Genomic DNA, 13,985 nt, shown 5'->3' on the forward strand with positions numbered 1-13,985 from the left:
TGTATTTTAATTCAAACCAATAGGCCTGTAGCCTATTTGCATAGTTGTAGGCTACATCGTTATTAGGCTACAGTTTTATTATACCAACATAATAAAATCAATACATTTTAAAAGCTATATTTTAAAAGCAAACTAATTAACCTAAGCTTGATCTACGAAAAAAGTATTAAAATGTCTGCACTCACTACTGTAAGTCACTCTGCATAACAGCGTCTGCTAACTGACTAAAATGTTAATGTAAAATCTAATTAATGATCATATATGTATTCAAAGCAACACATTTTGCCTTGATTGACACTGTCCTCTCCCTCACTACTCTGTTCAAGTTGTATTCAACTTCACTTCTACCACCTTGTGGCAATTCATGGAAATGTACATTTACTTACACCAGAGTGTGAAACTAGGCTATTCAACTTTTTAGATATGACCCTGTTGTTTTTCTATTTTTGAAATTATATTTAAGGAGAGTGCTTATGTATGAATTATGACATTACACTCCACATGTGTTGCAGAAATTATAATAATACAAGAACAATTTTTAATATTTTATTTTCTTTAATCAACTCATATTTTCAATGGAATTAAAAATGTTCCATTTTGAACCAAAATGATTAAAATAAAATGAAATATGTTTACACATTTACAGAAAATCATTGTTATCCTCAGAATCTATAGTTATACAGGTCAAAGCATTCCGTAATAGTAACAGTAGAATGAGTGACAGGGTCGATTAGATTCCATATTATGAGTAATACAGTCAATTAGATTCCATTTTATGGACTACAGCAGTTGTGGTCAAACTTGGCCATGAGAGGACAGGCCGCTGTGTGCAGGTTTTTGTTCCCGACCAGCATTAACGCACCTAATTCTACCCACACTGCCACCCTCCATTGCCAACATTTGACCACTCCCGGAATATAGTTTGTGACGCATATTATACGGCATTTGAAATGATAAAAACATGAATTTGTAATCTAATTACATAACTGCAAACATGTGACACTCAGCTAAGCCTGAATCAAGTTCATTAGTCAATAAACAAAAGAAAACGGACAAAAACAGGGAACGACTACACATTTTCTGTTGTGCCCTAATGAGCATGACCCTGTAGTTTCACATTCAGCTCAGACCACGGATTGGCTTTTGTCGTCGTCATAGCGTTGGTACTGTTCACCCAGCAAGGGCTGGCGGCCCTCCAGTTTGCTGTAGGAGCGGGCGCGCACAACACATGTGGTGGCAGCAAAGATTACAGCCACGATGACCAGGGCCGCCACCATGGCAATGGTGATGATCTCGGTCAAAGTGAAAGGAGCAGCTATAGTGAGGAGACAAGATTTATAACAGTTACATTTGTAATTGTATGGAATGTGACACTAGCAAAGAGTCACACACAGACAGACAGATGGACTCTAACCGTGGTAAAAATATATATATATATATATGTACCAGTCAAAATTTTGGACACACCTACTCATTCAAGGGTTTTTCTTTATTTGTACTATTTTCTACATTGTAGAATAATTAGTGAAGACATCAAAACTATGAAATAACACATATGGAATCATGTAGTAACCAAAAAGTGTTAAACAAATCTAAATATATTTTAGATTTTAGATTCTTCAAAGTAGCCACCTTTTGCCTTGATGACAGCTTTAAACATTCTTGGCATTCTCTCAATCAGCTTCACCTAGAATGCTTTTCCAACAGTTTTGAAAGAGTTCCCACATATGCTGAGCACTTGTTGGCTGCTTTTCCTTCACTCTGTGGTCCAACTCATCCCAAACCATCTCAATTGAGTTGAGGTCGGGTGATTGTGCTGGCCAGGTCATCTGATGCAGCACTCCATCACTCTCCTTCTTGATCAAATAGCCCTTACATAGCCTGGGGGTGTGTTGGGTCATTGTCCTGTTGAAAAACAAACAACTGTCCCACTAAGCACAAACCAGATGGGATGGTGTGTCGTGTAGAATGCTGTGGTAGCCATGCTGGTTAAGTGCGCCTTGAATTCTAAATAAATCAGTGTCACCAGCAAAGCACCCCCACACCATCACACCTCTTCCTTCATGCTTCAAGTTGGGAACCACACATGCAGAGATCATCCGTTCACCTAATCTGCGTCTCACAAAGACACGGCGGTTGGAACCAAAAATATCCCATTTGGACCAAAGGATAGATTTCCACCGCTATAATGTCCATTGCTCACTTTTCTTGGCCCAAGCAAGTCTCTTCTTCCTATCGGTGTCCTTTAGTAGTGGTTTATTTGCAGCAATTCACCCTGAAGGCCTGATTCACATAGTCTCATCTGAAAAGTTGATGTTGAGATGTGTCTGTTTCTTGAACTCTGTGAAGCATGTATTTGGGCTGCAATTTCTGAGGCTGGTAACTCTAATGAACTTATCCTCTGCAGCAGAGGTAACTCTGGGTCTTCCTTTCCTGTGGCAGTCATCATGAGAGCCAGTTTCATCATGGCGCTTGATGGTTTTTGCGGCTGCACTTGAAGAAACTTTCAAAGTTCTTGAAATGTCCGCATTGATTGACCTTCATGTCTTAAAGTAATGATGAACTGTCGTTTCTCTTTGCTTATTTGAGCTGTTCTTGCCATAATATGAACTTAGTATTTTACCAAATAGGACTATCTTCTGTATACCACCCCTACCTTGCAACACAACTGATTGGCTCAAATGCATTAACAAAAAAATTGTCATCAAGGCAAAGGGTGGCTACTTTTAAGAATCGCAAATATAAAATATTATTTAACACTTTTTTGGTTACTACATGATTCCATATGTGTTGTTTGATACTTTTGATGTTTTCTACAATGTAGGAAATAGTACAAATAAAGAAAAATCCTGGAATGGTGGACCATCCTGGAGGTGTCCAAACTTTTGTCTGGTACTGTTTAACACGTGGACCACATTGTTATATACATAGTGAATTTATATTGACAATACACATCTGGCCATCCAGCCTGTATTTATATTGGCAATACACATCTGGCCATCCAGCCTGTATTTATATTGGCAATACACATCTGGCCATTCAGCATGTATTTATATTGGCAATACACATCTGGCCATTCAGCCTGTATGTATATTGAAAATACACACCTGGCCATTCAGCCTGTAGGTATATTGAAAATACACACCTGGCCATTCAGCCTGTAGTTATCTTGACAATACACACCTGGCCATTCGGCCTCATAGGAGTAGCCAAGGTTCTCAGGGGCTGTAAGAAACATCTCAGCGTTGGTCACTGGAGGCCAGAAGGGAACCATGTTGTACCCCCTGTTGTGACCAATGGGGGCATTCTCTGAAGGATAGACTGCAGAATCTGCAAAATATATCAGCTAAGAGTCAGCTTCTGAACAAATGGCCCTGACATACAACAAAAAAAGCCTCCCAGAGCTAAACAAATGTTGCATAGTGGTGTGTGTATTATGAATCTTAGTTTACAAAGTAATCATGTAATTGATGTGTTATTACAATTTTACCATGTCATTTAGAAGTAACTACAAGGTAAAAAGCAACCTGTAAAATACAGCATATTCAACAAACACATACAGTGAGTGTACAAAACATTAGGAAATCCTGCTCTTTCTATGACATAGACTTTCCAGGTGAAAGCTATGATCCCTTATTGATGTCACTTCACTTCAAATTCACTTCAATCAGTGTAAATGAAGGGGAGGAGACCAGTTAAATAAGGATTTTTAAGCCTTGAGACAATTGAGGCATGTATTGTGTAAGTGTGCAATTCAGAAGGTGAATGGGCAAGACAAAATATTGAAGTGCCTTTGAACAGGGTATGGTAGTAGGTGCCAGGTGCACCAGTTTGTGTTAAGAAATGCAAAGCTGCTGGGGTTTTCATGCTCAACAGTTTACGGTGTGTATCAAGAATGGTCCACCACCCAAAGAACATCAAGCCAACTTGACACAACTGTGGGAAGCATTGGAGTCAACATGGGCCAGCATAAATGTGGAATGCTTTTGACACATTGTAGACTCCATGCCCCAACGAATTGTTAGGAAGATGTTCTTAATGTTTTCTACACTCAGTGTAGATTAGTTGGCAAAAGGATGGAAGAGCATCATATTTTCAGACAAGCAAGCATAGACAAAGATACTAGCACAGGAAGACAATGATCAGGTCTTGAACATGACATCAGTCGTAGGATGGGATCTATTACCTGGGGCGTGCCTCCTGAGCCACTCGTCAAAGATGGCATCGGTGAAAGTGTGGAGCAGCACGAAGATGGGGTCGTTAGGCGAGAGGTGGGTCTGTCCGCCTGTTCCATTCAGAAACAGGTGGGCCAGGTTGTGAAGGCTCCGTACCACAGGGTCGTAGTTTCCCTGGGGGGCACTATAGCCTGCGCACACAACACTGTAGTTTGAGATTAAATACAGGAAATCATGCTTAATGGATGTGAAACTCGCCCATAGCATTTTGGCTGGAGTACATCAGCGACATCACACCTTCCCGGAGATGTAAAGCTCACGGAGTGACAGATTTGCCTCTTTCTCTGTTGGCTAAGACGGTTGTGTATGTCAGCATTCACAACAACCCTCAATGTTCAGTTGAGGGTTGTAAGCATATGTACAGTATGTGTAGGTGTCTGTGATATCTGTGTGCATCAATGTGAATGACTGCATCTATTGGTGTAGACCAGCAATAGCCACTCACCCTCGATGGTGTTCCTGAAGCTCTCTGAGGAGGTGGAGTAGTAGGGAGGGGTGTCAAAGGTGTTCACCTGCAGGCAGTCTGCAACATCCTGGGGCTCAGGGAGACGCTGCACCATGGGGCGGGCCACGTTACCTGCTGGGTTCCTCCTGATGGGGGTGGTCTCAGTGTCTGGGGGGGAGAGAGGAGAAGGTTAAGAGGGGTCTCAGTAACCTGGGCTAATAGAGGCGATAGTAAATAGGCTTGGGAAGTTTGCAAGTGCTAAAGGACACACCCGGGCCCAGTTTAAATACTATTTAGATGCTCCTTTCTTTCAGTCTTCCTTCCTTCCATTCTTTCTTCCTTCTTTCCTTTCTTCCTACTTCCAACCTTCCTTCCAGGAATCACCCTATTGGAGAAGAAGGTCCAAGGCCCCCTCCGCTTTGAAACCCTAGTTTCAAGTTTTACTGTCACATTCACAAGTACAGTGAAATGCATTCTTTGAAAACTCATAACCCATCAACGCAATAATCAATAACAATGTAATACTCGGAAGACCACACAAGAAAGAAGAAATATGAAGAACACAATAAGAAAGTAAACATAATATATACAGTTCCTGTACCATATTTACAATGTGCTGGGATACTGGTGTGATGGAGGTAGATATGTATAGGTGTAAGGTGACTATGCATCAGGATATAAGATGAGCAGAGTAGCAGAAGCTTGTATGTGAGTGGGTGTGTGTGTGTAGAGTCAGTATAAATGTATGTTAATATTATGTGTGAGTGAGCAGATGATGGAGTGAGTGAGTGTGTAGGGCTCTGTGAGTGTGCATAGAGAGTGCAAAAATGTACATAAAAGGTTAATAAAGATACAAGGTTTATTCAGTCTGTGTAGCTATTTTGTTAGCTATTTATCAGTCTTATTGCTTGGGGATAGAAGTTGTTCAAGAGCAAGTTTGTGTCAGACTTGATGCACCGGTACCGCTTGCCGTGTGTAAGCAGAGAGAATTGTCTTTGGCTTGGGTGGTTGGAGTCTTTAACGATTTTCCGGGCCTTCCTATCACACTGCCTGATATAGATGTCCTGGATGTCAGAGAGCTCGGCCCCAATGATGTACAGTACTGTAGCGCTATTCGATTGAAGGTGGTGCTATTGCCATACCAGGCAGTGATGCAGCCAGTCAAGATTCTCTCAATGGTACAGTTGTAGAACACTTTGAGGATTTGAGGGTCCTTGCCAAACTTTTCAACCTCCTGAGGGGAAGAGGTGAGTGTGTTTGGACCATTTTAAGTCTTTAGTGATTTGGATACGGAGGAACTTGAAGCTCTCGACCTGGTCCACTGCAAACCCGTCGATGTACCCGTTTCCGGTAGTCCACGATCAGCGCCTTGGTCTTACTGATGTTGAGAGAGAGGTTGTTGTTCTGGCACCCCACTGCCAGGTCTCTGACCTCCTCCCTGTAGACTGACTCATCGTCGCCGGTGATCAGGCCTTTCAAACTATTGTGTTGTCAGCATACTTGATGCAGTCGTGGGGGAACAGGGAGTACAGCCTGGCGGTGAACAGGGAGTACAGTGTGGCGGAGGTGATGTTGCCTACCCACACCACCTGGGGTCGGCCTGTCAGGAAGTCCAGCATCCAGTTGCAGAAAGAGGTGTTCAGACCCAGAGTCCTAAGCTTGGTGATGAGCTTGGCGGGGACAATGGTGTTGAACACTGAGCTGTAGTCGATGAACAACATTCTCACATATACTGTAGGTATTCCTCTTATCCGGGTGGGTGAGGGCAGGGGAGGGGAGGGTGGAGAGCAATTGAGATTGCCTCATCTATGGATCTGTTGGGGTGGTATGCAAATTGGAGTGGGTCTAGGGTGAATGGGATGGTGGAGTTAATGTATGCCATAATCAGCCTCTCAAAGCACTTCATGATTACAGAAGTGAGTGCTACAGGGCAGTAGTCATTGTGGCATGAAGCCTTAGAGTTCTTGGGGACAGGAATGATGGTGGTCATCTTAAAACATGTGAGGATTACAGACTGAGACAAGGAGAAGTTGAAAATTACAGTGACTATGCCTGCCAGCTGTTCTACGAACGCGCCCTGGAATAACGTCGGGCCGCACCGGCCTTGTGGGTGTTGACCTTATTAAAGACCTTTCTCACGTTGGCCTTGGAGAGCGAGATCACCCAATCCTCTGGGTCGGTCACAGCCCTCACACCCGGCACAGTGTTGTTGTTGTCAAAGCGTGCAAAAAATGAGTTTGTCTGGTAGAGAAGCATCGTCGGGCAGATCACAGTTGGGTCTTCCTTTGTAATCTGTAATGGACTGTAGCCCCTGCCACATGTCTGTGTAATATGATTCCACCTTATTCCTATTTTGTCCTGTTGCTCATTTGATGACTCTGTGGCAGTCATAGCGAGACTTGTACTTGTTCATGTCCTCAGCCGTAGCCTCAGGGTTGTCTACAATAGCTCTGTGTGCAGTAGCCCTGTCCTTTGGTTTATCTTCAACCTTGGTGTTAATCCAGGTCTTTTGATTGGGGAAGCAGCAAACCCTCACCGTGGGGACAATGTCGCTGATGCATTTCCTAATGAAGCCAGGGATAAAGGTGGTTAGCTCGTCAATGTTATCGGCGGAGTCTTGAAACCTATTCCTATCAGCGCTAGCAAAGCAGTCCTGTAGCTTAATCTCTGATTCTGGTGACCATTTCTCAACAGAGCGAGTTACGGGTACTTCCTGTTTGAGTTTTTGACAGGAAGCAGGAGTATGGAGTCATGATCTGATTTTCCGAATAGCGGACAAGGGAGGGCCTTGTATGCTTGCTTGTGGGTAGAATAACAGTGGTCTTTATCACCCCTAGTGGTGTTGGAGAAGTGTTGATGGAAGCTGGGCATAGATTTTCTTGCTTTTTTCTTTCTTTGTACAGTTCGTTAAATGCCAGCTTGTTATTTTTCTTGTCCTGAGGTGGAATGTAAACAACAGTCACAATAATAGCTGAAAACTCCATTGGGAGGTAGAATGGTCGGCATTTGACCATCAGGTATTCCAAGGTGGGTGAACAGTGGGTTGAGACTTCCACTGAGCTGGAGTTAGCACACCAGTTGGTGTTGATATAGAGGCAAACCCTTCCCCCCCTCAATTTCCCCGACTCCACTGTCCTGTCTGCCAGGTGAATGGAGAATCCATCGAGTAGGATAGCCATGGGGGGTAACTTGTCCGACAGCCATGTTTCCGAAAAGCAAATAATATTGCAGTTTCGAGATTCCTGTTGGTAGCAAATCCTCGATGGGAAAATAAAGTAAAAATAAAGTACACAATAATCACAAAATAGCTAAATTGGGTCGGAGCTTGCCAAATGGTGGCCATCCAGTACGGCGCCATTTTTGTTTCGTTGTCAGACAAGGTGTTGCGCCAATAGCACCAAAGTATGAATAGTGAACTGGGCGTAAGCAATGATAGTAATGATAGCAAACAAGTATCACAATATGGAATGGTGACACAGGTGTCCCTGTGAGCATGTTTCTATCATTTCAATGACTTTTACATATTTTAACATTTCAGGAGGGTGAGCTGATCCTAGATCTGTGCCTACAGGCAACTTCTACCCACCATATAGGGTGTTTTCTTTCAAACTTGGAAGGATATAAGCGCACTACTGAATGCTTACTGTTGCAGATGGTTCCCAGTGTGTCATAGTCCTCCACACTCTCACAGATCACCCTCCAGTTGGAGAAGATGGAGTTGGTGCTGATGGAATTCATATTGAGGTTGCTCCTCGCTCCCAATAGGTCATCTGTGCAGATGTCACAGGTGCTTCCACCAATGGCAAAGTTCCAGTAGGGCAGGGCAAAGGAAGGGTCTTGCAGCATATCCTAAATTGAGAGTAGGGTTAGATCATACATAAAGGGCACACAATAACAATCATTAGTTTGTGCAATTAGAAACCACAATAATGAACTGCAAATCAAATGGTCATGGAGAAGTATATCGTGCCTGCATTATTTTAATCCAGCAACATACAGCTGTATCACAATCTCAATATTTAGCTGCACCTTGTTCAACTTTTTCCATTGTATGAAATAATGATTTGTCTTTATTGCTGAGGCCTAATATAGCTGGCCAACTGACATCCAAGATAAAGATCTTTGAAAACAATAAACAGTCGTTTGTCAGTAATGCCAATTAGTAATGCATAATTCAAGAAATAACTTGGGCAACAGATGCTCTTTTGTGCCCTATTAGATGGGAAATCTAGGCTCAGACTAGTAAACGCTTAAGCACATTTTCTGCAAAGCTTGCTTGATTATGGTACAACATTGCTTCATCTCTAAAGATATCCTCACGCTTATTGCGGCACTAATTCAAGCAAACAATAGGGAAAGTGAAATGACTATTGATGGGTAATAAATAGGCCCAGCCTACAGATTAAAATGGATTTTGCTGGTGGTGAAAATCCATCATACCATGAGATAACGAACTATTATATTGTGATATCCAATTGAATATCAGGCACACTAAAAAAGTAGTTAATTGCATTATTATTGACTATTTCAGTTCATATTACATGCAGGGACATGCATGTAATTGCTGGTACCCCATCTCACCTGCATGTCGCGCTCAAGTTGGAGCAGGTGAAACCTGTGCCAGGTCACAAAACCGGGACCTTCGTGAGAGAAGTCAACTCCGCCAAAGCTCGGCTGGCCGGCCCCCAAGAAGGTCTTGCTGACCGAATAGTAGTGGGTCCACACAAAGTAATTGTAGATGGTGATGTTCTCAAACTGCGGGGTGTTTCCATCGGGTCCGAAGACATCCTGGTATCGCCGCGTAGCTATCACAATGTCAGGATGTACGGTGCGCTTGGCCTGGTCTAGTGCGGTCACGAAAGCTCGCTTCTGATCCGCACTTAGCTGCATCACGTTTCTCCGGACTGAAGAATTAAAGAGAAAAATAACATTTGATCAACTTAGTCATTCATACATTAATGAGCACCTTCTTTTGTGGAAAGAAATTAATAAATTATTGGGCATGTAACCTATCCGCAGTCACCGTTAATCTTTACGCATACACCATTGCCTGAATATGATGCAAAAAGGTAATTATATCAAACATAAAATGCAGCTATATGTAACGACATTCGTGTCCTTAAAAAAAAAAAATATTGTATGCTTTCCATAGTCTGTGTAGAAATGTGGCTTTCAACCAGTTGACTGGCAGTGTATAAAGTCAACCTTCACTCAATGACATAGTAAACGACAATCTGGGACTCAAATTAGTGTGATATGTTACATTTGGTATAATATTAATTGGTGTATTTCCATCATCATATGATATGCTACGAATTACAATTAATATAATATGTTACGAATTACAATTCGTACAATATGTTATGAATTAGCTATACATATATGTTTCAAATTCCAATTTGTTGTGGCTATGTTAGCTAGATGGCTAATGCTAACGTTAGCTAGGTGGCTAACGTTAGGGGTTAGGGGCAGGGTGGGAAATTAACACCCATCACCAGCCAAATATGGGTAGATTTTGTTATTAGCTGGTAAGAATGTCTATTTCACCAGCCACGTTGGCGTGGCACACAGCATTTGGGAACCGTTTTTTTTCAACCCAAATGTAGAAGTTGGTCAAATTGACCTGAAAGTGTGACTTTGTCCTCCTGTTTCTTGGCTAGTTACATTGCTTTATTCAAACTCTAAATTGTTTTTCAATATTAGTTTTGAGTTTGCTGCAACTGTATGCTGGTAGAGCAGACATGAGATTATCATCTCTGACAGACAGGGAGTGCCGTTACCATGGTAATGGCCACCCCTTAAAGGGGTAGCTGAACATTTTTATCAAACCTAATGACTGAAATATTTGGGGGTAAATTGTGCTTGATTGAACATGGAACATTCCAAAATTGTTTTATTCCAGTTGTCATTTCTTATCGTTAAAACACTCAAATAATCGTATTGTGGACCTACATTTTTGGTTGTACTCCTAAATATCAATGTATGTACTCCTAATAAAAGAAAATCAGCGTTAAAGCCCTGAACTAATACTAATAAATAAGTCGTATCACTCAGCATTTTGTGGCAGGGCAGGAACTTTGTTGATTCTTGATGTTCATTTGTAGAACTGTTTACCTGTTTTACTTTTTTACTATTGTATCTAAATGATTTATTTTAACATAACTTGGTTGAAAGACTCAGTTCACAAAAATAAAATTGAATTGAGCAATATACCACATTACTTCTTACGACTAATACATTTCTTGTTTTAAAGCATGCTCATTTGTTATTTTTCCACCCTGGTTAGGGGTAGGAGTTAGGTTAAAGGGTTAAGGTTAATTTTGGGGGATGGGTTAGCTAACATGCTAAGTAGTTGCCAAGTAGCTAAAATGTAGTAAGTAGTTGTAAACTTGATAATTAGCTAAAATGCTAAAGTTGTCCATGATGAGATTCGAACACGCAAACTTTGGGTTTAGACATTCGCATCACCCTTCTTTCGTTTTTGCCTTAAGTAACCTTCTGTCATATACAACCATACCATACATCCAGGCCTACTAATTTGAGCGTCCCGGATTTTCGTCTACTATGTTACGTCTAGTCTATGACAACAGCCTGGTAAAAGTACGGCGCATTGGTGCGGTGTATCAGTAGTGGAAAAAGTACCCAATTGCCATACTTGAGTACAAGTAAAGTTACCTACGGCGCATTGGTGCGGTGTATAGAGGTTGTTTGTGATAGGCTATCATTTACTTATTTTCAGTAGTGGAAAAAGTACCCAAATGTCATACTTGAGTACAAGTAAAGTTACCTTAATAGAAAATGACTCCCCAAGTAAAAGTGAAAGTCACCCAGTAAAATACTACTTGAGTATAAGTCTAAAAGTATTTGGTTTTAAATATACTTAAGTATAACAAGTAATTATAATTACTCAAATATACTTATGTATCAAAAGTAAAAGTATAAATTGTTTCAAATTCCTTATAGTAAGCAAACCAGACGGCACCATTTTTTATTTATTTAGGATAGCCAGGAGCACACTCCAACACTCAGACATAATTTACAAACGAAGCATGTGTTTAGTGGGTCTGCCAGATCAGTGGCAGTAGGGATGATCGGGAATGTTATCTTGATAAGTGTGTGAATTAGACCATTTTCCTGTCCTGCTAAGCATTCAAAATGTAACGAGTTCTTTTGGCTGTCAGGAAAAATGTGTGGAGTAAAAAGTACATTATTTTCTTTAAGAATGTAGTAAGGTTAAAGTAAAAGTAGGCAAAAATATAATTGGTAAAGTAAAGTACAGATAACCCCAAAAACTACTTAAGTAGTACTTTCAAGTATTTATACTTAAGGACTTTACACCAGCTTATTTTATTCAACAGATATGTGGACTGGTGATTTCAATTAAATTAAACTGCAACATTTTATTATTTGTTTTAAAGTGGGATAAAACTAAACGTACCGATAGCGACGGGTTGGTCACAGTTTAACCCGGCCAATCCATGCATACAACGGCCACAATCATAACCGGTGAAATTCCCGTTGCACTGGCAGGTTCGGTTGAAGTAGCGGATGGGCCAACGTTCACGGTCATCCCGTCCATCGTGGGTGTACTGGGGGCCGTGTGGACTTGCGTCTGCCGCTATCGAGATACACTGTCCACGTCCTGTGGCGGACCCGCAGGCGTCATTCGCGACCCCAAACGGGGATGGACAACACTGACCACTCCGAAGTCCCTCCAGAGTCACACATTCCCTCGGAAACTGCCCGCGCACAAACAGGGCGCCGAAAAGCACCAACAAACCGTACTTCCACATAGGCAATGAATAGGCAAAAAGACGCACCCCAGAAAGTTAGCTAAATGGAACAGTGGATCAACGAATTCTCTTTCTTCAATCACACTCTAATAGAAGGCAGTACCTTACTCCAAACCACATCACTTCATAGTTGATATTCTGTGCGCACTTGTGTCCTCTCAGTGCGCACCTTGTGTCCTCTTGTAGGCAGCTAATTGCCCACGCACCATCCAAATAAACCTCTATCCTTTAAATACCACATTAGCGCATGACTGGATGCCAGGATTTCTGATCCCCTCGTGATCACATCACATTTACTACCGGATTGAGAGGGATAGAGGCTAGGTAGTCATGCACACGATTTACTACTAAGCAGTCATGCACACTATTTTACTACTACGCAGTCATGCACACTGTTTTACTACTACGAGATACACCAACATTCTGAGGAGGATATTCTCAGGATATTTGAGAAGGATGTGATTTAACATGGTTAGAAAGTACATAACATAGACCTAAAACAGAATTTAAGCACACATGTCACCTGTGCAAGCTATTGAGTTAATGCTGTCCTCCACATCAATTAATGTTCATGGACTTCTAGACCAATTTCACCACATTTTGTCAAAAGGTATTACACTTAAAATTACATGGCCAAAATAGTATTTTCCTGGCGGGTTCATTGAAATCCACAAATTGGTATGGCAGGTGGTCTCTAATGGTATCCTAGTCCTGCCACTTTATGAAGTGATAAAGTACGCTGCAATAAAACTGTTGCCTGCTACTTGGTTAAGTGTCACTTAGAATAAAATGGAACCATATTTACGTTATTATGCCTGCATATATTTATGTGGATCTTATCACTAATAAGACCGACTCATCTTCATGTTATTTTCTAAGATATAGCCCACCTAGGCCTGACTATCATTGAAATAGTGTTAATATCATTACGATATAATCATAATATTAGTCATTTTCTCAAAAAATAAATAAAATAATTATTTATTTCAACAGATAAAACGTTTTATACAAAGTTAAAGGTAATAAAAGGTAAGGTAAAACAATTTTTGTTTTTTACAGTGTAGGAAGGAAGGAAGGGGTGCTGCGTGAGAAGTCAAACGACTTTGGTAACATGTTCACATTCTAACATGAACTCATGATCCTGTGTAAACTATTAGGAATTATCCAAAGGAGAGGCCTGTTAATTTGTACATATTTTTTCTATATTTATGAATAATGGTAGAATACTGTGAAATGACAGGGATACACTTATATTTAACTTTCGTTGTGTAGAATAGGAAATGTCAGTAAATGCGAAATACATTAAACTTCCTGTATTTTTACAGACATGCATCCCTTTTCCACAATAATAAGCTGTAGAAATAAAGTAATATACATTATAAAGAAACAACTACATTTACCATTGTTTTATGGATAGTTTAGTTTTACATTCTAAATGCAGATAATTCGTTGAAAAAAAATACTATTTCCGATGTTTATAAACAGTATAAAACTATGCAAGAGAATGTAAAA

The 13,985-nt window shown here is 40.9% G+C and overlaps 1 protein-coding gene across 2 annotated transcripts; it reads right to left on the reverse strand.

Annotated features, from left to right (window-relative positions):
* Positions 1 to 535: 535 nt before the first annotated feature.
* On the reverse strand, positions 536 to 12,671 carry LOC115138898 (5,6-dihydroxyindole-2-carboxylic acid oxidase-like). 2 transcript variants are annotated; one of them, XM_029676086.2, is made up of 7 exons: positions 12,119 to 12,671; positions 9,262 to 9,584; positions 8,325 to 8,529; positions 4,681 to 4,848; positions 4,187 to 4,366; positions 3,184 to 3,330; positions 536 to 1,315 (listed from the first exon to the last, which is right to left on the reverse strand). In XM_029676086.2, the coding sequence occupies exons 1-7, from the start codon at positions 12,471 to 12,473 to the stop codon at positions 1,125 to 1,127; spliced, it is 1,569 nt and encodes a 522-aa protein (XP_029531946.1). In that variant the 5' UTR covers positions 12,474 to 12,671; the 3' UTR covers positions 536 to 1,124. The 2 variants fall into 2 exon arrangements, with proteins under 2 accessions (XP_029531946.1, XP_029531947.1); XM_029676087.2 differs by having other exon boundaries at positions 1,212 to 1,315; positions 3,146 to 3,330.
* Positions 12,672 to 13,985: the final 1,314 nt, after the last annotated feature.

Source organism: Oncorhynchus nerka, linkage group LG12 (genome assembly GCF_034236695.1).
Source record: "Oncorhynchus nerka isolate Pitt River linkage group LG12, Oner_Uvic_2.0, whole genome shotgun sequence".
In the NCBI taxonomy this organism is placed as follows: Eukaryota; Metazoa; Chordata; class Actinopteri; order Salmoniformes; family Salmonidae; genus Oncorhynchus; species Oncorhynchus nerka.